Below are 21,742 nucleotides of genomic sequence, written 5' to 3'. Positions count from 1 at the left end.
TATCTATCGCCAAACAAAGTCTTGCTGGACTTTACGCTGCACAACTTTACGCAACTCTTGAGCGGTCTCAACACAGCTTTTTTCTCCAAACTGAAGGACCCGAAGCACTGTATCCTCTGTGAAGTCGCCGTGGCTTTCAAAAAGAAGCACGTTTTCTACCTTTTGGGTACCTTCTCCGAGTTGCAATGCTAGTATATGTGTAGATTTGGATTCGATTAAGTCCAACTGTGCAGGGTCCGTACGAATCTCCTCACCATCAGTGGAAACTGATAATACTACGCTGGCAAAAGAGAATTGAAGACCGATTCCTGCATCCACTATTGCTAGGAAAGCTGCGTTGATGCAGGCACTCAACTCTTTGACACTGAAATTTTCCTCGGGCTCTCCGCTTTCCAGTATCTGGAAACACACCTGAGCTAGCTGTCTGGGATAAAGGTATCTGGCTAGCACAGGAGTAACGACACCACGGATTTGGTCCTCCAGCAGCTTCTCTCGAGTGGTTGGAACGCCTCGGCAGGGTCTAACGATTACTTCCAATGCTAGCTGCGCAGGTAGTTCCTGCCTTGCTTTGGGCTCTATGGGTCCAGTGACGGAGCATTCCACAGTTGTTTGGCCGCATTGAAGCTTACAGGAGCCGTCAACTTGCTCCAGTACACCTGTTTGAGCTGAGAGCATATTTTGGAGACCTTGGTGGAGCATGTCGAAGTTGTCCTTCGATGCCTTCACTATTCAAATTTGTTTCGATATTCTACTCGTTCGAGTAGAGAAATGGATAGAGGAGACGAGTAGGTGTCGCGACCAGATATGGTGAAGTTATCCCTCATGGCCAGTCCGGCATTGCGAGATATCCTGAGTCTTTGAAGCTTATGGTAACGTAGCTTTCTGGCGATGGGTCGGCGTCAGTCATTTCAATACTCACATTCCACCATCGGCACTGCAATGTCAGGAAAACAAGTATGACGCCGCAACATAGGATCGTTGGATTGGGGCCTCATTTAAGCACAGAGGTGGTAAACGTAGTTGAAATTTACGGTAAACACATATGTCTTTCGAAGGCCGACCTTCATAAGAATCGTGCAATGTCTCAAATATTTTGAATTTTGCATGAAGTTGTCTTAGCTAGTCGAGGGTTCAACTTTTTACGGATTTGAGACCGGTACATTTCGAATCCTAGACCTCCATATGTCGAATTGTTAGCATCCACATCTTAAATCCTAGATCTGTACGTATTTTGTTCATTAACTAGTATTCACATCGTGCTCCTGAAGCCATCCGCAAACAATACTCTTCCGGTGTAGCGAGGTTCGAGTCGTTTAAATTGCCCAAAAAATGAACAATGCTTGTCAGAACCTATCTCCGGAAGTCTGTGATGCTGTCATCTCAGGTTCAGCTCGTTTTCTGTCATCTGAGCTTCAGCTCATCTGTTTCCCCAGTTATGGAGCTACCAAGCGCCCGAAAAAAAGGACAAACTACTCCCTATTCTCCTGCAAGACGATGCTGACTATAGCAACGCATATCAGCAAACGTATTTGCTAGAACGGGTAGTGTTTTACCTAGCTCTGACATCTGTCAAGTACCTAAGATATAAATTACTGATCTCATCGAGTGAAAATCCACACCTCTTGACGTATCGAAGATCGGTCCTTTAATGCTCTGCAACCAGCTCTACTGACTCCTTTGGCCTTTGCTGCTTTTTATATGACAGAAGATTTTCTTCGAAAGGGCCAGGAGGTACCATTGCAGTGGTCTTTACTAGCAGGATGTGTATCTGGACTAAGTGCACGATTCGTCACTGCACCACTAGATACTGTGAAAATAAGACTTCAATTACACCTCGTCAACGAAGCGTCTCAGGGAGGTATTATCTCTATAGTACGCTCAATTATACGTGAAGAAGGGGTGCGTGCATTATGGAAGGGAAATGTGCCCGCTGCTGCAATGTATCTGCTATACGGTGCAACGGAATTCGGCGCATTTTCGACTTTAAACAAGACCTTAGCAGGTAACCAATTGCCGGCTCAAATTCATACCTGTGTTGTTGGGGCTCTAGCTGGCTCTTGCAGTGCAGTAACGTCGTATCCGTTCGATGTCCTGCGAACCCGTTTTGTTGCTAACCACGACAAAAAGCTGGCCACAACGTTCGAAACCGCTCGCGATATCTGGGCTCATGAAGGTCTGCGCGGGTTTTTCAAAGGTGTTTCTTCATCAGTGGTGTCAATGAGCATTGCCTCTTCCGCCATTTTTGCAACTTACGAAACGATCAAGATCTTTTGCGAGCAGAGCAAGCACAGAGACTCTGGTCCAGTCAAGTTTCTGGAGTCATCCGCAAGTGTCATAGCGGGGCTGCTATCGAAAACGCTGGTTTTTCCTATCGACACAGTGCGGAAGAGGCTACAAGTTGTCAATTCCAAGAATCTCGTAAATTTAAGCCGACACAACCATGCTTATGACGCGTATAAGGGTACCAACTTCACGCAGTTGGCGCAGAAAGTGGTACAGAAAGAAGGATATCGAGCTCTGTATCGAGGATTCACCTTAGGTGTAATGAAAAGCGTGCCTAGCACGGTGGTTAGCATTGGGGTCTACGAATGGACATTACAAAATTTGGGATCGAGGTTTAGAGCTCAAGCAGATGACAATGGTGCACGCCAAACATGAAACCTGCGTCAACAAGTGGTAGAATTCCTTTGAAACTTCCAGAAGATTAACGGCCCCAAATAATATTCCTTCTGTGAGATACCGAATCAAAACAACATTAAGTAAACTTGCCAGCAGTGCGGTTCATTGATCTTTATTGACCTGTTATGCCAAGACGTCAACCTAACTTTCGATGCATCAAGTTGCGTCACTAAGCGTATTTTGACCAAAAAAAGTCTCAAAATGATGCTTTCTTCGAGCCAGTATCGAATATCCTGGTGCCAAAGCTCACGAACTCACGGGACATTCGACAAAACGCCTATTCTCATCCGTTTCGTCCTCAAGATTTGGAATTTTGAAGGTTAGCGCTTCACCATCCTGTCGTACGAAACCCATATTAGCTCAACTAAACTTATTCACTGAGATTGAACTAACAAACCTGCCGGTACATTCGAAACATTGTCGACTTTGAAGGGCTCTTACTGTGGTGTTAACAATTGAGAATGTCGCAGCGAAAGCTACAACAAGATATCGACAAACTTTTGAAGAAAGTGAAGGAAGGATTGCAAGACTTTGAAGATGTATACGACAAATTCCAGAGTACAGACGCTTCCAACACATCTTACCGCGAAAAGCTGGAAAGCGATCTAAAACGGGAAACCAAGAAGCTGCAAAAACACCGGGATCAGATCAAGACTTGGCTCAGCAAAGAAGATGTCAAAGATAAGCAACAAGTGCTGATGGAAAACCGACGTTTAATAGAATCGGGCATGGAAAGGTTCAAGTCAGTGGAAAAGCTCATGAAGACTAAACAATTCTCTACTGAGGCTCTCACAAATCCGGACATCATAAAGGAGCCGCGCGAGCTGAAAAAACGGGACCAATTTCTGTTTATTCAGGATTGCCTCGAGGAACTGCAAAAACAACTCGAGCTATTCGAAGCTCAGGACAATGAACATCAATGTGAACGTCATATGTTCCACGTTTCTAACTTGGAAAATATCTTGAAGAAGTTGCAGAATAATGAGTTAGAACCGGACACTGTGGAAGAATATCAGGACGATATTCAGTATTACGTGGAAAATAACGACGATCCTGATTTCATAGAGTATGACACGATATATGAAGACATTGGTTGTGAAATCCAGCCTGGTGATGATATCAAAGATGTCGAAACGCCGTCCAAGGCAGCAAGGGTCCCCAGGGCTGAAAGGTCGCCAAAGAAAAGAGAATCGTCTTTGCCTGCACCATCAGTTCTGCCAAGCAACTCGAATGCCGAAAACTCCGGTAATGTCCCTTTCTCACCAAGCATTTCATCAACAAACTTGGCATCTTCGCCATTCAAAAAGGATGAACGACAACAACCCGAGCATATTGAAACTCCGGGTCAAAAAGTTGAAGCTTCATTGAACTTTGACCGAAATCAAATTCAGGATCAAACTCGTCGTCAAGAAGTGGAAACACCAACCCCTCAGCCGTCAAAAGACATCTCGAAGGAAATTGAAGATATTCTGGCTCAAGACAGAGCCGAATACTCGGCTTTTCAAAATCCACTATTTCGTCCCGGTCTGGATTACTGGCTTGAGACCAAACGTACGCTTCTTCAACCGCATGACACAATGCCTGCAGAAATGGCGGCTCAGCTGGAATCTTCGCTTCTGAACTGTCCCGACTCACTCGATGCTGATACTCCAAAACTGTATCAGACACCGTTATCGTTGCCTCATCCAACATCCATATTCTTTCCTAATGAAACTATTCGATTGGTTTCAAATGATCCGGTAGACCCTGCGAAAAATCATCAGAAACACAACGACATTTATTCGCGAACTTCAATGGGACGCATCATGTCGAAGTTCGATTTGGATACTCTCTTTTTTATATTCTACCATTATCAAGGAACTTACGAACAATTCTTGGCTGCCCGAGAACTCACCATAAGAGGATGGCAATTCAACAAGCTCAATCGTTGCTGGTTTTACAAAGAGGTGGAAAAACTCCCACCAGGCATGGAGCAGACCGAAGAGGTTTCTTGGAGATATTTTGACTATCAAAAATCTTGGCTCGCAAGACGCTGTGGTGCCGATTTCATTTATCGAGAAGAAGAGTTCGAAAGGATATAGGATTCTTGTAATTTAATTCATAGCATTACAAAGTCGCATCAGTCAAAGATGCTTCTCAGCAGCTAAGAGGTTTTAGTTGGTACAGATGATATAAACCATTTTATCAAAGCCTTTGTAAAACGAAAAGCTAACACAGAAAACCTGGTTCACAGTTCCTGTTGCAGAAACTGTTCGCTAAAATATTGAATTTGTTGAAAGTTATACTCAAAACCGTCGTCCCCACCGTAGTAGGGGTCGTCGACAATATCCCTGTATTTTCCATCGTGATTCCAATGTCCAAACATGAATAGTTTGGCTTTTGAATCACTCGGTTTTAATCTTTTCAGGTTTCTTAAGTTCATGTCGTCCATACAAATAATGTAGTCAAAGTCATCAAAGTGGTGGCTCTTAATCTGTTGCGCCCGGTGATTCACAGGGACACCATGTTGACGACATGTGGCTGCTGAGCGGGGGTCTGGGGATTCTCCCTTATGCCACCCACCAGTTCCAAAGGAGTCTACTTTAGAGACTCGTTCTTGTAAACCGCCTTTCTTGACGGTGTGGGCGAAGACTGCTTCAGCCATAGGCGAACGACAGATATTACCTAGACAAACAAAAGCTACAGAGATAGGATCTTGAGTCATGACTTGAAAGAACCTCGAATAATTCTGCTCAATTCAGCGCACTAACTTGTTCGTTATGATGCAGAAACGAGTGTTTTCTCCTTTAGATCTGAGATATCTCAAGCAATCTGGACTAGATCTAAGAGCACCACAATGTAATTTCGACTCACAATCTCAGTAATCATCCATAGGAATATAAGAAATTTAAAATCTATATATAATATTATAAACTAAGTTGGATTTCCCAATTGCAGGTTTTGAAACTCATTGTCATTGTTTATCTCGTTACTTATCTCAGCATGAAGCCGTCATTACTCGGGGAACGAATTTTTAAGTCCTCCTAAAAAGATTTAAAAAGGCTTGTGCAAAGGAGAGATCACTTGCTTGTTCTTGTAGAAAGCGATAGTCTTTTCGGCTCTGGTGGAGATTCCCTCTGGAGTGAATTCGAAAGCTTTGTAGATCTCTGGAGCTGGACCGGAAGCACCGAATCTGTCTAGACCGAAAGATTCGTGGGCATACTTGGACCAGCCAGAAGTAGACAAGACTTCGATAGATAGGATAGGGATGTTGTCTGGGAAGACGGACAACTGGTACTCTTCGGATTGCTGGTCAAAAGTGTGGAAGTCTGGCAAAGAAACAACACGAGCCTTGACGTTCTTCTGGGCCAATTGCTTAGCGGCATCGACGGTTATAGAAACTTCAGAACCGGTCGAGACCAAAGTGATGTCAGCGTTCTCAACTTCTTGCAAAACGTAACCACCCTTGACGGCCTTTTCTAGACTGGAACCTTCCAAATGAGGCAAGTTTTGTCTAGACAAGGCGATGATGGCAGGGGTGTGCTTGGAGGTTAGAGCAACCTTGTAAGAAGCAGACACTTCGTTACCATCAGCTGGTCTCCAGACTTGCATGTTTGGCAAAGCTCTGAAGTGAGCCAAAGTCTCGATAGGTTGATGGGTTGGACCATCTTCACCTAGACCGATGGAGTCGTGAGTGGCAACCCAGATGACAGGGTGACCAGACAAGGCGGAAAGTCTAACGGCACCTGCGGCGTAAGAAACAAAGTTGAGGAAAGTACCACCGTAGGCCTTGTAGTTGGCACCAAATGCGGAGATACCGTTCATGATGGCAGACATACCATGTTCTCTGACACCGTATCTGATGTATCTACCGGCGTAGTCACCCAAACCGGTGGAAGGGTGCTGGAAGTCGACGGCCTCCTTCCATCTGGTCAAGTTGGAGCCGGTCAAATCGGCAGAACCACCAATCATTTCAGGCAAAGTACCTTGGATGTTTTGCAAAACAATTTCGGACAACTTTCTGGTGGCCACTGGAGAGTCCTTTGGTGTGAAAAGTGGCAAAGTCTTTTCCCAGTCTTGAGGCAATTCGCCGGCAATTCTTCTGGTGATTTCGGAATTGAGTTCTGGGTACTTGGAGCCGTACTTCTCTAACAATTGGTTCCATTCGTTGAATTGTTTGATACCTGGCTGGATCACGTCGCTGTTGTAAAAGTCGTAAACTTCCTGAGGAACAACAAACGATTGCTCAGGGTCGAAGCCCATGTTTTTCTTGAGCTGTTTAACGTCATCAGGCTTCAATGGAGAACCGTGAACGGAGTGAGTACCGGCCTGTAGAGAACCGAAACCAATCGTGGTGGTCATCTTGATCAAAGTTGGCTTGTCCTTGGACTGTTTGGCCTGAGCGATGCAAGCGGCAATGCTGTCAAGATCCTCGTTACCGTTCTCAACGTGTAGCACTTCCCATCCGTATGCTTCGTAACGCTTTGGAACGTCTTCGGTGAAGGAGACGTTGGTGTTACCGTCGATGGTGATCTGGTTGTCATCGTAGATGGCAATCAAGTTACCTAGTTTTAGATGACCGGCAAGAGAGCTGGCTTCACTGGCAACACCTTCTTGCAAACAACCGTCACCAACAAAGGCAAAAGTGTACGAGTCGCTGAGCACGAATTCAGGCTTGTTGTAAGTGGCAGCGAAATTGGCTTGAGCAATGGCCAAACCCACCGCGTTCGAGATACCTTGACCCAAAGGACCGGTGGTGACTTCGACACCTGGAAGTTCGAATTCTGGGTGACCTGGACATTTGGATCCCAATTGACGGAACTGCTTCAAGTCCTCGATCTTGAAGTCGAAACCGGTCAAATGCAACATCGAATATAGCAGGGCACAGGCGTGGCCGTTGGAAAGCACAAAACGGTCACGGTTGATCCACTCTGGGTGCTCTGGGTTCAATTTCATCTGCTTGAAGATAACGTGTGCGGCAGGAGCCAGCCCAAGTGGGGCACCTGGGTGACCAGAGTTGGCAGCAGCCACCTGGTCGACCGAAAGTAGTCTAATTGTGGAAATAGCGAGTCTGTCAATATCTGTGAATTGCGACATGTTTTCGATGTGTGAGATTTGTGAGGGGAGTAGTTGTGTGGTAAAAGTGTGATTGTGTTTGGGAAATGTTTCTTCTAAAGAAATGTCTTTTAAACCTTTCAAGAAGATGACAAAGAAAGAAGTCTCGACCTTTAAAACTCGAATCGGATTTTGTAGGTGTGTCATATAGGAAATGGGCGTTATCTGGGCCTGGCTTTTATAGTCCCGACAAGGAAGCTCAGGTCGTGCTCGAGTTTTTGCAATTCGCTACGCAATTTTCGCCACCCTTTTTTTTCTTAACCTTTCTTTACGACAGGTCACGCTTTGTGTCTGTGGTGTTTGGGTGGTTGGGTGGTTGGGTTATGGAGGGACGATTGCTTTTTGCAGGATTGTTGGGAAAAGGAAAAGAGGGTGGGTGTGGGTGTTGTGGTGACTGGATGTATGGGTGACTGGGTGTGGATTTTGGGGTGACGGGTGTACCGGTGTGTGGGTGTATGAGGATTAAAATTGGTGACTGGGTGTTGAGATGGGTGTGTGGGTGTGTGGGTGAGCTGGTGTCTGGGTGGCTGGGTGGCCGTGCTTGACAACCCGGTGTCTGGGTGCCAAAATTCAATGTCTGGGTGTTGAGTCCCATATTGCATATAATGACTCTCCGCAAGATCCCAGCATCCTGTGCACACTCTCGAGATCAAAAGAGAAGTCCGATAATCTTTCTACAGACACTGGAATGCCTCAGTGTTCACGATTCATAATATGATTCCAGCCGCTAGCACTGCCTGCGCTTTTCTATAACAGATACCATCATAAATAGCAGTATTTCAATCGTATGTTAGTACGCATTTAGCTGCTGCGTCGTTCAACTTACAAGTTCTCAAATTCTTGAAATATGAATCTGACGTGCTTCTCTCTTATTGCAACTTTATCGTGCAACAACGTAATACTAAACGTTCGACTAAATTTTTCAACTACTTACGAGAGGACTTACCAAAGGACTTGAAAACCCCTCTCAATCTAAGTTCCTTCCCTTTCAATCTGTAGTCTCCTCTTGCCATGGTTTAAGCGTCTTGCATCCCTCTTCAGTTTCTAGCCAAGCCTAAATTTATACATATTAACTACCAGAGCTCATGTTGTTACTCTCTAGCGCTAGTGTTCCATTCCTACATCGAGAATGAAACTGCCGCTATCATCCTCGTCGTCATCATCGTCATCTCCACTCGAGACGCGATGCTCATCACCATGCGGTTCTTCCTGGCGAGAGCTTTCTCCACTCGATGGGACAATGGCAGTGGTAACCCAAGGTTCCTTTTCATTTTCACGATGAATTTCGGACGTTCTGTGAACATGTTCATGGTCTTCCAAACCAAACTCCTTTTCAACGGGCTCCTCGTCTTCTTCCTCGTTGATCTGTACTAGTTTTGGACGGGCCCTAATTGCTGTGGTTAAAGCATCCCGAGAACCCCCAGAGCTATCTTCATTGACGCCTTCTTTTGGTGTGCTTGCCAAGCCATCTGCTTCAAGATCGTTGTCATCGTCACCCAAAATGGAAGACCCCAGCGTGATGTGCGATCTGGTGTCACCGTTACGCAAGAGGTGTCGTGGTAAAGGCGGCAGTTTACTTTGGCTGCGACCGCCAGCGGTGACACCCGGGATGTATGCGATAGGTAATATGTTTGAAGCCTTGGTCATTTGAGTGGCAGCAGAACTTCTATTTCTGGGTTGATAAAGGGACCCAGTCTCCTGAGTGTTGCCAGATGGGCCTCGGCCTCCGTCAAAATCGGTGTCAAACTGTTCATGGGCCACCAAAACTTCCTTATTACGCGTACGATTTTTACGCCAATATTTGAGATATAAGTAGAGCAACAACAGCACTACTATCAGGCCCACACCACCAATAACACCCCCTACGATGCCTCCAATCTTTCCGGAGTCAGAAGACTTGGAATTTGAACCCGTTGTTGCGGTCGAACTCGCCACAGAAGACGAACTAGAACCTGACGACAGTGCTCCATTTTTTTTTGTACAATACGTCTGCGCACACTGGTCGCATCGCTGTAGCGAAATTGCGCACTGTTCGTCTTCGGCACACACGGGACACGGTGGTGTTGATGTGCAAGTAACGCAACCTGAGCCTGCAGATGACGCTGTAGCAGATCCCGAAGATTCACTTTGTGAGCTTGAATCATCTCGTTCGTGCAACTGAACATCCCAGATACCCAATCCAAGGGTCTTGGTGGGTCTCAGCGTGATGCTTGTACCGGAAGACATACTCTGTTTAAAAAATGATGCGAGTTTTCAAAGCCTGATTGTCGTGCAAGTTTGAGAAAAAAGTTGGCTCAAAAAACCCTGCAAAAGCGCTAAAGTGATCCTTGTCTCGCACCTATATGAAAGCTTCTTAAATGTAAGTCGAGAGCTTTTGAAACCTGCACTTATCTGCTTTTTTGATATGTCAAATGAAAAACCACGGCCGATTTTCCAGACTTTATTTTTCAGCTCAGATCTCGCGGATCTCGTTATTACAATTTAATTTGGTGGAAGAATGTAGCTGAAAGAGGTAAGCCCAAGGAAGACGGTGAATAATTAAGAATTTGAACAGTATCCGAACAGAACTCGAACAAGAATTGGTTTGAAGAGGAACACGATAGGATTTTTGAAGGTTTTCAGTGGAAACGTAAGCATTTTTTGGGTGAGAGTTCCTTAAAACTGTAGAGTAAATCTGTGTGCCACGTGACCAGCGACAGTTATAAGTCTACCGATACTTTCGTGATCTGCACCGTTGAATACGTTCTTTTCCGATCCGCTCTCAAAGTGATAACTGGATGGATTAGTTCAATTGATTGCAATTCGGCTAGTTACTTGGGTGCCATGACAGTAAATTACAACTCGTTCTGGCGATCTATCACTTAGATCATAGTGTAATTTCGTATTGATTACGAAGCAGCATACCATGAATAACCTAACAGGTCAGAACCGTAATAATTATCGAAATCTTTCCCCTTACGATCCTTTGACACCATCTTTCAAGCACACACTTTTGCCAACCCTATTCCAATGATCTTGCTCTGTGTAAAACAACGCACCAATTTGGCGCTTATAACTGTACCTTAATTCATTCAAAACAGGTGCAAATGCAGCGAACAACCAGACAGTCCAAATAACTTTTTGTCACAAAGTTTCTTGAGCAATTTCAAATTTTACTCTTGTCTCTCCCCATGGTTATTATGCCACCTGAAGACGCACTTTTGTTCCTGATCTTCCTTACCTCGATCGACTACAAATTTGTATTAACATATCAATTATGAACTAAATAATCGTAAACTCCCTCGAGAAAAGGAAGCCAGCAATCTGGTTTGAACAAACAACTAAAAGGGGCCCCACTCTCCGACAAAATATATCAATTATGTCATTCAAACTCGACTCTGTGCCCTACAAAAAACAGGATCTTCCCACTACGAGGGACGAGATCGTAACGGTATCTAAAAAGCTTATCGATGAGGTATGCACCAGCTGGAAAAAGGGAAAGTCTTACCATTATACTCTTAAAACAAACCCAACGTTGGACTCCGGGAAAATAGAAGTCAAAACATACCACACCAACCGCGGCAGAGAGTACTGGCTAAGCCGTGTTAGTGAGCACCATTTGGATAATTCTACTTACGAGCGTTTGGTTAAAGTACTCAATGGAAGCGAAAAAAAGGGCACCCAATGGGTTTTGCCAGATAATACAGCACGTTCTCATGCTGAAAAGGAATACATAGAGACACTCAATCGGGTGGAAATCTTGGAGACCACCCCTTCCGGCTGGGTAGGCGTGAACCTCGAGTACGAAATGGGAAAGCCCTTGACCACTCGGGAGTTCAACGAATGGGTTTACGTGGTGCCTCCATTCCAAACTGCAGATCCAAACGTGGAAACTGGTTTGGTTGTTAGCGTCGTGGCTGATGCACCCATGAGAGATCCAATAGCGCATACAAACGCCTTCTACGTCAGTGTAGAATCGCTGGACTACAATCGCGAATCTAAAAAACTGGTATGGAAAATGGCCACCACCAGCGACGCGGGTGGAAACGTACCAAAATGGATCCAGAATTCAATGATTGCTAAAACGGTGTCGAAAGATGTAAGCTTCATGTTTGAATGGCTCGGAGACGGTCATGACAACTACTTACATAGCCAATAGCGAGTGACAAGCCAAAAAAATAAACGACTCCGATACGGGGAGTCGAACCCCGGTCTCCACGGTGAAAGCGTGATGTGATAGCCGTTACACTATATCGGATAATGTATAGAATCGATGTAGTCAAGTACGGTTGCAGTTCAGTTAACAAGTCACGTATTATTTCGATTTAAAGAGTGAATCTCAGTACATACAACTAGACAGTAATTGTCAAAAGTGTGAGCAGAGCTGAAAACCGGCCGCTATTCGTAATAGGAAAAGTTGTTCATGACTCTTTACCAGTTTTTTTACCTCTGACTCTGCGTTCTGGCATCTTCATTGCCGGTCCCTGCACATTTGTAGCTATATGAGACCGAATCGTCGATAGAAGTTGTTGAACCATAACGGCGGAAAAAAATGTGGTTTGTGGTATCTAACCTTGTTACTGGCTCCGCCTCTTCTTCTAGAATAGAAAAATCAAATTTTTGCACATCGTAGCCCATGGAATCATAGCTGTTGTAGCAGTCGTGACAGTCGACCAAAAGACGATCTTGTTCTTGTGACTGCATTGCAATACAAGGATCTGAGGGTAAAGTGTAAGTCGAGAATTTCACATTAACTAGTCGAGCCGTTGGATTCAACTTATAGTTTTTGCAAGGTGTTTCAAAGCAATCGCAGTCGTCACAGAGACATAGTGCACTACCAATACGGTAATTCTGGTGAAATGTGACGACGTGCCCTCTTTTTCATTGTGCTGTGGAACTCTAAGTAGACTCTAAACTCATTGTTGTAGATAAAGGGTGAGGCACAGATGTACCAATTCCAATTCATCTGCGGAAAACCACAAAACAGTTTGAACTCACTGACACTTGTGGCACCTTTAGAAAGAGAACGAAACCGCAAAGATGACCACCACCCTCTTGAATTCAAATTTCAGACCGATTCAGTGTATGGCGGTGGCGAGCTATCGTCCTGGGGGCCACCATTCTTACCTTTATGAGGGGCAATCAGTGGTGTTTGTGCTGAGGGTTCATTTCTCACCACGCCACCATCAGACCGCTGTTGCGGCTGTTGCTGCTGTTGTTGAGACGGTCTAGAATCCCTTTGGTGTGTACGACGGCCATCTTCCCAACCACTCTGGTAGTAATACCGTGATTCCTCCCTTCTCAGTGGACTTGTCACTGTAATGTAGTAGAAAGCGTGGATCATCCCTGGAACCACGCCGAGCATCGTCAAAAGCACGTTTAGTAGCAGATCTGAAGAGCAGCATCCGCTTCTTAACAGTACACCCACAGGTGGGATGAAAAACGCTACTATATAGAGGATAAGGTCCGAAACTGTGCAACATGAACAACAGCACATCTCAAATATGTAAAGCTATCTAAAGAAGTGGACTAACTAATTCAAGCCAACTATGTTCGATATGCTAGCTCGAAGTGATGAGTTCTTAGTTTTGTCTGAACTTGTATCTTGATTTTTATATATTAGTCAAGTTTATGAATAAATTGATATAAATCACTATAGTTCAACTGACAGAACAAGTAACATCAGCTTTTGAACGAACTAAAAGGCGATACGGAACTTGTATTTGAGCGTCTAGCATTCATCGACAGTGTGAGAATCTCGAACAGTTAAACTTCGCGTCAAGGTGTTGTTTTTGGGGGCTTGAATTATATGAGATTAGTTAGTATATGATATCAATACCTTATAAAAGGATAATAATAGCATTTTTTGGGATCGGGTTCTTGGTATGTTTGGCAAATTGGAGCCATCAACAACACATGCAGCTCAGTAGTATTGCACGCAGGAATGAGACTCATGCACCACAGTCGCAGAAACATGCGTCAAAACGGGAAGAAGAGGATGACGAAGACAACGACGATCTTTTTTGCGCTGTAATGAACCCACACACAGGCAATTATATCGACTTGTCACAACTATCGGCCACGCCTAATAGTCTAAGAAAGGATTCCCACAGACAACACCGAAAACAACAGGATTGGCAGAAAACTCGGTGGTTGGTGAAAGAGCCCGAGACTCAGCGGAACTACACTTTAGGGATCTGCTCGAGCGCCACGCGTCAAGGGGTGGACTCGCTGGCGAATTCCACAGGAGCGTTTTTTGTGGACCCTCAATCGCATCAGGAAGTGTCGATTGGGGACTTTAACACACAGCCGCGGTTCGTGGGCAAAAAACTGACCATGACGTACGAAAATGGCGACTTGTGTCCCAACGGCATTGACAAACGGTCCACGCTTTTGAATTTTGTGTGCGACAAAGAGATCCAATCAAAGGCCCAGGTCAATTACGTCGGATCGTTGCACAATTGCTCGTATTTCTTCGAAGTGCGTAGCGTGTACGCATGTCCCACATCGCATAAAAGCAACGACGTCAACGTGCTGGGCATTTTTTTCGGCATTTTTCTGGTGTTTTTCGCTGTAGAATGGGGCCGCCGCTGGTTTTATGGTCGTGTGAGAGCGAGGTTGCGCTACAGCGGAGACCCTGCTTTTCTGGACAACAGACCTCATTGGGACTCCATTGAAAGGCCTTCGCGGATACGTCAGTTTTTCAAGCAACTCTTCCAATTTTCGAAACCCAAGAGAACAACGGGCATCAAATTGAGTACGTCGCCGCAGTATCGCAACGCAAGCACTGATTCATTAGCGCGCGACATCGAAGTCCAGAATAATCTTTTGGACAATCTGGACGTGCATACAACAAGCAGTCGTTAGTGGAAAGCGTAGGTCTAGGGTGACGGACTTTTTCAGATGTGAAGTTGAAAGACCTTGTGAAGTCCGAGGATCACATTCCCAAGCTTGAATTGCATTACTAAACAATGTTCCCTGTTAATCTGGTGTGATCACTATTCCATTATACAGACAAGCTTTGATAACTATATATACAATTACACTCCACACTCTATATTTCTTCCTTCTCACTTCTCGCTCTCTAATTGTGTCCTTCACCCAGTAACCTCTACTCGTAGAGATTAGGGACGAAGAACTGACACTTGACTCATGTTTCCTGGCCTGTGACTGTCATCCGTACACCTTCTTGAACACCCGGACATTTTCCAACTTCTCCTCTGTTCGGAACATTTTCGCAATTTCGGGCTCGTTCTTTCCTTTTCGCCCTTCTTATCGCCGTGATCCCAACAAAAAAGAACGGCGACCGTTCTGCCATCGTTTCTAGAGCGTCTCGGTTAGCGCCTACACCTTGTCCTCGATATGCGTCGACCGATGTTGCTTTTTGAAGGACGTCGAACGACCCTCATAGTACCTACGCTCATGTGAGTCTGTCTAGGGTACAAGTGGGTCGCTGCCTAGATCAAATGGGTCTCTGCCTAGACCATATGGGTCGTAGCCTAGCGTTTAGGCTCACCTTCTCCCTGGACTCCCTAGACAGTCGCTCCTTCTAGCCCCTCGGGCGGGCAGACCCACACCTGAACCTAAAACAAGGTCTTCAAAAAACAGTTTCCCTTTACGGACTTCCTGCGGCCGCGTCTGGCATTGGCCTCCAGCTAAGCTCTGTCTGAGACCCCGCCTGAAAAAATTTTTCAGAGCTCACAGGCCCTGCCCACGATGGCAAAATTTTGTTGCCCTATATTGCGGATCAGCTTTGGATATAAAAGCGAAGGTCTCGGGAACCGTAACTCCTAACTTTTATATTTCTCTTATAACAACTTTTGTTTGGTTATTAAAATCCTCAACTAAACACACACTACACAATGGGTAAAGAGAAGTCTCACGTTAACGTTGTTGTCATTGGTCACGTCGACTCCGGTAAGTCGACTACCACCGGTCACTTGATCTACAAGTGTGGTGGTATTGACAAGAGAACCATCGAAAAGTTTGAGAAGGAAGCCGCCGAATTGGGTAAGGGTTCTTTCAAGTACGCTTGGGTTTTGGACAAGTTGAAGGCTGAAAGAGAAAGAGGTATCACCATCGATATCGCCTTGTGGAAGTTCGAAACTCCTAAGTACATGGTCACCGTCATTGACGCTCCAGGTCACAGAGATTTCATCAAGAACATGATTACTGGTACTTCCCAGGCTGACTGCGCCATCTTGATTATCGCTGGTGGTGTCGGTGAGTTCGAAGCTGGTATCTCCAAGGACGGTCAAACCAGAGAGCACGCTTTGTTGGCTTTCACCTTGGGTGTCAGACAATTGATTGTTGCTATCAACAAGATGGACTCCGTCAAGTGGGACGAGTCTCGTTACCAGGAAATTGTCAAGGAGACCTCCAACTTCATCAAGAAGGTCGGTTACAACCCTAAGACTGTTCCTTTCGTCCCTATCTCTGGATGGAACGGTGACAACATGATTGAAGCCACCACCAACGCCTCTTGGTACAAGGGTTGGGAAAAGGAGACCAAGGCTGGTGTCTCCAAGGGTAAGACCTTGTTGGAAGCCATTGACGCCATTGACCCACCAAGCAGACCAACTGACAAGCCATTGAGATTGCCATTGCAAGATGTCTACAAGATCGGTGGTATCGGAACGGTGCCAGTCGGTAGAGTCGAAACCGGTGTTATCAAGCCAGGTATGGTTGTCACCTTCGCCCCAGCCGGTGTCACCACTGAAGTCAAGTCCGTGGAAATGCACCACGAACAGTTGGAAGCTGGTTTGCCAGGTGACAACGTTGGTTTCAACGTCAAGAACGTTTCCGTCAAGGAAATCAGAAGAGGTAACGTTTGCGGTGACTCTAAGAACGACCCTCCAAAGGGCTGTGCTTCTTTCAACGCTACCGTCATTGTCTTGAACCACCCTGGTCAAATCTCTGCTGGTTACTCGCCAGTCTTGGACTGTCACACTGCCCACATTGCTTGCAGATTCGACGAATTGTTGGAAAAGAACGACAGAAGATCCGGTAAGAAGTTGGAAGACTCTCCAAAGTTCTTGAAGTCCGGTGACGCTGCTTTGGTCAAGTTCGTCCCATCCAAGCCTATGTGTGTTGAAGCCTACTCTGACTACCCACCATTGGGTAGATTCGCTGTCAGAGACATGAGACAAACCGTTGCTGTCGGTGTCATCAAGTCTGTTGACAAGACCGAGAAGGCTGGTAAGGTCACCAAGGCTGCCCAGAAGGCTGTCAAGAAATAAGCTTGAAAACTTGAAATAACATCATTTTTCATTCAATCCAATATAATTTTGTAAAGTTTTTAAAGAATATTTCTCTATCGATTATTATCTCGTCCATGTTATTTTTATTAACGTTATTAGTTGATGGGGCTTACTATAAAATAAGTGTTCATTATAATATCTAACTTGTTCTTATAAGTGGCATAAGGTGAATGCTTCGTAAATACTTCATTGTATCAAGACAATAGATTATTATTCGACAAACATGGCAGAGCTAACGTATGATAATAATGCTGTTAGATATTTCTGCAGGCTTACGAATTACTAACTTATTGTGAAGCCTTCATTTGGCCAAGATGCCTCGAAGACCCGCTAGTGAAGACACTTTCACTAGATCTCTTTTGAGTGCAATAAATCCCAACAATTGCTATGCTAGGAATTCAGATCTCCCGTTACCACACTTGGAGCTAGGAGCGTTACCCAAGGACAACCGCAGGATTTCATACCGGGAAATTGGAATGCCAGAGGCTCCACAAGTTTACTCTACAGCCAAGACAGAAGTCTTGAGAAGGACCTTGAACGATAGTTCCAACGTCAAACATGTATTTGAAGCACTTTTCAAGCAACTGGACGCTGTTTACAACGCCGATAGCGCACCGCAGTTTACCATTGGTAACCTACGAAAGATGTGTCGCCAAATCGAGCGTAGTCCAACATTGAACCTAAATTTGACTCTTCTAGAGCTTCAAGTTGTTAAACGCAGACTTCGACATTTGGAACCTAAAATTTGTACGAAGAGTCAAACGCATTTGTTCTTGCTAGATCAGCGGTTTAAGATTGTGTGTTTGTCCAAGGCAACTTGTGACCACTACAACTCGATGGCATTCCTAACATTTTCAGACCACGAAGCCGCGAAGAAATTTGCGAGTTCTTTCGATGGTAAGCTTATCATGGGTGGTCGTAAGATCAAGATCTCCTTTGCTACTCAGGACTCGCTGGTCGGTGGGTACTTGCTTAGCGGCAAACGGGGCGTCGATAGACTACTGTCAAGAAAGGCCCATAAAGAACCAACCTTAGGCCTCAAGACTGGCACCGACAAAAACCAATCGAAACGTCAAATGCGAAGACTACGACACAAACTAGCACTCAAAGGCCTAGATGCTTCTGTCATTCAAGAGATGGTCCACAAAGCTGTTCAGGATCGCATTTCATCGTCCGCAGCGAATACGCCACAATCGGAACTGAAGACCAAGTCGCCGGAACCACGAGATAACAAGAAAAAAAGAGCCGTTGCTGAAGTGGCAATAAACCCACCCAATAAAGTTCTGCTGGTGCAAAACCTGCCTCCTGGCGCTCAAACAGATGACATTTCATCTATTTTCGCTGCCGACGGGTTTATCGAGGTACGGCTTGTTGGCGTGAGAAATTTGGCCTTTGTCGAGTACGCTAGTGCATCGCATGCTTCCAATGTGGTAAGTAAGCTGGGCTCATCGTATAAGTGGGATGGCTCCACGATCTCGATAGGCTTTGCGAAGTAAAAAGTAGCTCGCACTTCCCTAAAAAATTTTGTAAGGTTACAACTATATACATGGCATAGAGCACTTTGCGTATCAAAAGGCCCATATAAATTTAGCTGATGCGATGAATATCATATACCAAGGAATGCTTGTCTCGCGTCTATTTCCCAAAAACAACCGTTCTCATCGCAGACCAGAACGTCTCCTTTTGCTTACCCTCAATCTCATCCATCAGACGCTGATAGTACTCGGGATTACCTTGAGGTTTCATCAGCTTGTCACCAACAGAATAGTAATTTTTGTATTTATTGTTCAAAAGGTCGTTCACGGCGTGTGTTTGTTCTTGTAAAGCTTCCACGCTGTAATGCTCCTGAGGAAGCATGCTATTGACTTTTGCCATAGCTTCTTTTTGCATTCCCAAGGGTCCCGATGTCCGATTGATAATATCTTTTATGTCCTGCATAGATGGTCTTTGTTTTGCGTCCTGTGTATTTGTTTCCAACCCTGCAACTGCTTTGAATCTCTCCAGCTGCGATTCCTTCAATGACACGATGTGCTTTACTCTTTCTTGGGGCAGTTTCTCTAGGCTCTTGACCAGTTGGCTCGCGGCCTCCCTAATGACAGCGGACATTTCGCTACTATTGTTACAGAGGTTCTTTAGTCGTCGAATCAATGTTAACTTCGAAGTCTTTTAGCGTGATGAGTATCGATCACCATATTATTTTTCAGATGGTTCGTAAGACATGCGCTTCTTGAAATCTGGTCAAAGTTCATTTTGATATCCTTTGAAGACTGTCAGCTTAAAGCGCTAACTTCTAGAAACCTTGAAGTTGATTTCTGTATCATTTTAAAGAAATCGATGGAAGTGGGTATTGTAGTTCCCAGAATACGATTTCTGACCTGTCGCTCCATTATTTTATGCGCTGTGACAGTGACTTTATTTTAAGAAAGCAGGTCCAATAAAGAGGTGGGAAATACATCGTAAATGTATCTAAGAAAGGCAGTAATTATTCGGGCCATATTCGGGGGATTCTACGCGGATCGCAAAGTATCAGACTCGGCTCAACGTGTCATTTAAAAACCTTGTCACTTTGTCCTTAATTGTCGTTTTTTGGTGAAGTTTTCCCCAGTGCTCACGTGATTGGGCTCACCTCAAAGTCTCAACAGTGTAGGTTGAATATTATACATCACTACTTTCTATACATGCCATAGAGGCAGTTTACTCCGTCTGTCCGACGAATGGCTTCAAAGCCTTGGTACCTTCGCTCCAGGTGGTGCCGTTGTAGGTGATGTCGCGAATGGCCTTGACAACATCTTCAACCGAACCTCTCACCTGCTTGGTGGAGTCTCTTTCTCTCAAAGTAACAGTATTATCCTTGACCGAGTCAAAGTCAATGGTGACACCGAATGGAGTGCCCAATTCGTCGTTACGGGCGTATCTCTTACCGATCGAAACACCGGAATCGTCTATCTTGAAGGGAATTTTTTCCTTTCTGAAGACCTTCGCCACTTCCTGCGCAACGGCCGATAGGTCAGGGTGGTTGGACAGAGGAACCAAAAGGACCTTGGTGGGAGCAACTAGTGGAGGGAAGGACAAAACGGCTCTCGCAGTGTCTTCAGGTCTTGACCAGAAAGAATGCTCGAAGATAGAATAGATAATACGGCCAATACCGAACGATGGTTCGATGACGTTGGGAACAAACTCACGAACGTGCTCGGTTCTAGTCTTCTGTTCAATTGTCACGAATTTATCATCGAGCTCAATTTGGCCTTCAATTCCCTCGATTGAGAATACGATTTTACCGGCCTCTTTGAGGTCCTTGGCCTTGGACTCTAGCTCCTCTTGCGTCAAGCCCAACAAGAAGCCTTCCACCTTTGGTGCATCTTTTCTGAATTTGGGCCCGAATAGTTTCTTGGTCAATTCAATCTCCCATTTGGTAACCTGGATGGGTTCTTCCAACTTTTGTCTAACAACCATTTTCTCCTTGGTCTTGTTTGCATGTACAGTCAAGTCGTAAGCGGATCTATCAGCGCAACCAACACATTCTATCCACCCGTAAGAAGTTTTCAATTCGGCATCCCAACAGTCAGCAGCGTAATGTGCCATTTCGTTGGCCATGTGTTGACGGAATCTTAGCTTAGATGGATCAACACCAATTGTTACCAAAAACAAGTAGATTCTGGCAATGAAGTAACCCAAAGTTTCGTTGTCGACCATCTTGGAAGCAACGGCATCTCCGACAGTAGATTCCACAGGTTCAGTCGAGCCCGCTTGTTGAACTTCACGGGGCAAAAATCTCAACTTGATGTCTTTGACTTCGGTAAAACGAGGATGAGATTTGTCAAGAGGGTCAACGAAATGCTCAATTTCGGCCATTAAAAACTCACGGACTCTCAAAAGACCAGATCTTGGAGAAATTTCGTTCCTGAACGATTTTCCGATCGAAGCAGAGGCAAATGGAGCCTTATTATTGTTGAACTCCAAAAGTTTGTTGAAGTTTAGGAATTGTCCTTGAGCAGTCTCAGGTCTCAAATAACCCTTGAGTTGACCGGAAGGACCAATAGCGGTTTCGAACATCAAGTTAAATGCTCTTGGAGGTTCGAGGGTTTCTCCGGTGACAGGGTTCCCGATGTTGTATTTGACCATCAACTCACCGAGTTCTTCTCCAGAGTAGCCATCGATTTTAGCCAACACCATTTCGTACTCTTGCACAACGTTGTCGTCAAGCTTGACAGCCTTAATTTCCTTGACTTTCTTCTTTCTCTTTTTCTTGTCAGCATCATCCTGTGCATTGGCATTGGCGTCTTTCACCAACCCACGAGCTTCTTGGTCACCTTTCAAGCGAGACTCAAGGACCTCTTCCACAAGGTGGTCAGCTCTGAAAATTTCACCTGTCTTCATGTCTCTACACATCCAATCAGAGAATTTATCCACATGACCGGAAGTCTTAAGAACGTCGTGAGGTGTCAACATAGTACAGTCGACCTCTAGCATATCCTCCTCTAGAATGAAGTGTTTTCTCCAGGCATCAACGACGTTGGCCTGGAAACCACAACCTGGAGGACCGTAGTCATATAGACCGGAAACACCACCGTACAATTCGAATGAAGGTGCGAAAAAGAATCTTCTCTTTAAAACACTTTCTAGACTTTCTCTATTGAAAGGCACTGCCTCTCTAGCCGTTTGTATATCTTCAACGCTCATCTTCCTAATCTTGACCGATTTCTTTGGAATTTGGCTGTAAAATCGGTTGG

The 21,742-nt window shown here is 45.1% G+C and overlaps 13 protein-coding genes and 1 non-coding gene across 14 annotated transcripts; 6 read left to right on the top strand and 8 right to left on the bottom strand.

Annotated features, from left to right (window-relative positions):
- Positions 1–3: 3 nt before the first annotated feature.
- RRP46 (LALA0S03e06150g1_1) lies at positions 4–675 on the bottom strand (the record flags this gene model as incomplete). Its single annotated transcript, XM_022773334.1, has 1 exon — positions 4–675. One exon carries the CDS (start codon positions 673–675, stop codon positions 4–6), a length of 672 nt encoding a protein of 223 aa, XP_022627818.1.
- A 1,023-nt stretch (positions 676–1,698) lies between these two features.
- TPC1 (LALA0S03e06128g1_1) lies at positions 1,699–2,658 on the top strand (the record flags this gene model as incomplete). The annotated part of the gene is made up of 1 exon (XM_022773333.1): positions 1,699–2,658. One exon carries the CDS (start codon positions 1,699–1,701, stop codon positions 2,656–2,658), a length of 960 nt encoding a protein of 319 aa, XP_022627817.1.
- Positions 2,659–3,140: 482 nt separating this feature from the next.
- Positions 3,141–4,760, top strand: NOT5 (LALA0S03e06106g1_1; the record flags this gene model as incomplete). Its single annotated transcript, XM_022773331.1, has 1 exon — positions 3,141–4,760. One exon carries the CDS (start codon positions 3,141–3,143, stop codon positions 4,758–4,760), a length of 1,620 nt encoding a protein of 539 aa, XP_022627816.1.
- Positions 4,761–4,906: 146 nt separating this feature from the next.
- LTP1 (LALA0S03e06084g1_1) lies at positions 4,907–5,383 on the bottom strand (the record flags this gene model as incomplete). The annotated part of the gene is made up of 1 exon (XM_022773330.1): positions 4,907–5,383. One exon carries the CDS (start codon positions 5,381–5,383, stop codon positions 4,907–4,909), a length of 477 nt encoding a protein of 158 aa, XP_022627815.1.
- Positions 5,384–5,712: 329 nt separating this feature from the next.
- On the bottom strand, positions 5,713–7,755 carry TKL1 (LALA0S03e06062g1_1; the record flags this gene model as incomplete). Its single annotated transcript, XM_022773329.1, has 1 exon — positions 5,713–7,755. One exon carries the CDS (start codon positions 7,753–7,755, stop codon positions 5,713–5,715), a length of 2,043 nt encoding a protein of 680 aa, XP_022627814.1.
- Positions 7,756–8,877: 1,122 nt separating this feature from the next.
- OPY2 (LALA0S03e06040g1_1) lies at positions 8,878–9,999 on the bottom strand (the record flags this gene model as incomplete). The annotated part of the gene is made up of 1 exon (XM_022773328.1): positions 8,878–9,999. The coding sequence occupies one exon, from the start codon at positions 9,997–9,999 to the stop codon at positions 8,878–8,880; it is 1,122 nt and encodes a 373-aa protein (XP_022627813.1).
- A 1,132-nt stretch (positions 10,000–11,131) lies between these two features.
- LALA0_S03e06018g (LALA0S03e06018g1_1) lies at positions 11,132–11,911 on the top strand (the record flags this gene model as incomplete). The annotated part of the gene is made up of 1 exon (XM_022773327.1): positions 11,132–11,911. The coding sequence occupies one exon, from the start codon at positions 11,132–11,134 to the stop codon at positions 11,909–11,911; it is 780 nt and encodes a 259-aa protein (XP_022627812.1).
- A 27-nt stretch (positions 11,912–11,938) lies between these two features.
- Positions 11,939–12,010, bottom strand: LALA0_S03e05996r. The gene has a single exon. It is a non-coding gene; the product is annotated as a tRNA-Glu (tRNA).
- An 810-nt stretch (positions 12,011–12,820) lies between these two features.
- SNA4 (LALA0S03e05974g1_1) lies at positions 12,821–13,249 on the bottom strand (the record flags this gene model as incomplete). The annotated part of the gene is made up of 1 exon (XM_022773326.1): positions 12,821–13,249. The coding sequence occupies one exon, from the start codon at positions 13,247–13,249 to the stop codon at positions 12,821–12,823; it is 429 nt and encodes a 142-aa protein (XP_022627811.1).
- A 329-nt stretch (positions 13,250–13,578) lies between these two features.
- On the top strand, positions 13,579–14,619 carry MRL1 (LALA0S03e05952g1_1; the record flags this gene model as incomplete). The annotated part of the gene is made up of 1 exon (XM_022773325.1): positions 13,579–14,619. The coding sequence occupies one exon, from the start codon at positions 13,579–13,581 to the stop codon at positions 14,617–14,619; it is 1,041 nt and encodes a 346-aa protein (XP_022627810.1).
- A 995-nt stretch (positions 14,620–15,614) lies between these two features.
- On the top strand, positions 15,615–16,991 carry LALA0_S03e05930g (LALA0S03e05930g1_1; the record flags this gene model as incomplete). The annotated part of the gene is made up of 1 exon (XM_022773324.1): positions 15,615–16,991. The coding sequence occupies one exon, from the start codon at positions 15,615–15,617 to the stop codon at positions 16,989–16,991; it is 1,377 nt and encodes a 458-aa protein (XP_022627809.1).
- Positions 16,992–17,235: 244 nt separating this feature from the next.
- Positions 17,236–18,508, top strand: MUD1 (LALA0S03e05908g1_1; the record flags this gene model as incomplete). Its single annotated transcript, XM_022773323.1, has 2 exons — positions 17,236–17,249; positions 17,311–18,508. 2 exons carry the CDS (start codon positions 17,236–17,238, stop codon positions 18,506–18,508), a joined length of 1,212 nt encoding a protein of 403 aa, XP_022627808.1.
- Positions 18,509–18,647: 139 nt separating this feature from the next.
- On the bottom strand, positions 18,648–19,118 carry CBP6 (LALA0S03e05886g1_1; the record flags this gene model as incomplete). Its single annotated transcript, XM_022773322.1, has 1 exon — positions 18,648–19,118. The coding sequence occupies one exon, from the start codon at positions 19,116–19,118 to the stop codon at positions 18,648–18,650; it is 471 nt and encodes a 156-aa protein (XP_022627807.1).
- A 588-nt stretch (positions 19,119–19,706) lies between these two features.
- On the bottom strand, positions 19,707–21,692 carry GRS1 (LALA0S03e05864g1_1; the record flags this gene model as incomplete). Its single annotated transcript, XM_022773320.1, has 1 exon — positions 19,707–21,692. One exon carries the CDS (start codon positions 21,690–21,692, stop codon positions 19,707–19,709), a length of 1,986 nt encoding a protein of 661 aa, XP_022627806.1.
- Positions 21,693–21,742: the final 50 nt, after the last annotated feature.

Source organism: Lachancea lanzarotensis, scaffold LALA0S03, assembly GCF_000938715.1.
Source record: "Lachancea lanzarotensis genome assembly LALA0, scaffold LALA0S03, whole genome shotgun sequence".
In the NCBI taxonomy this organism is placed as follows: Eukaryota; Fungi; Ascomycota; class Saccharomycetes; order Saccharomycetales; family Saccharomycetaceae; genus Lachancea; species Lachancea lanzarotensis.
The sequence above is the reverse complement of the archived record's forward strand: the minus strand, read 5'-3'. Positions and strand labels throughout refer to the sequence as shown.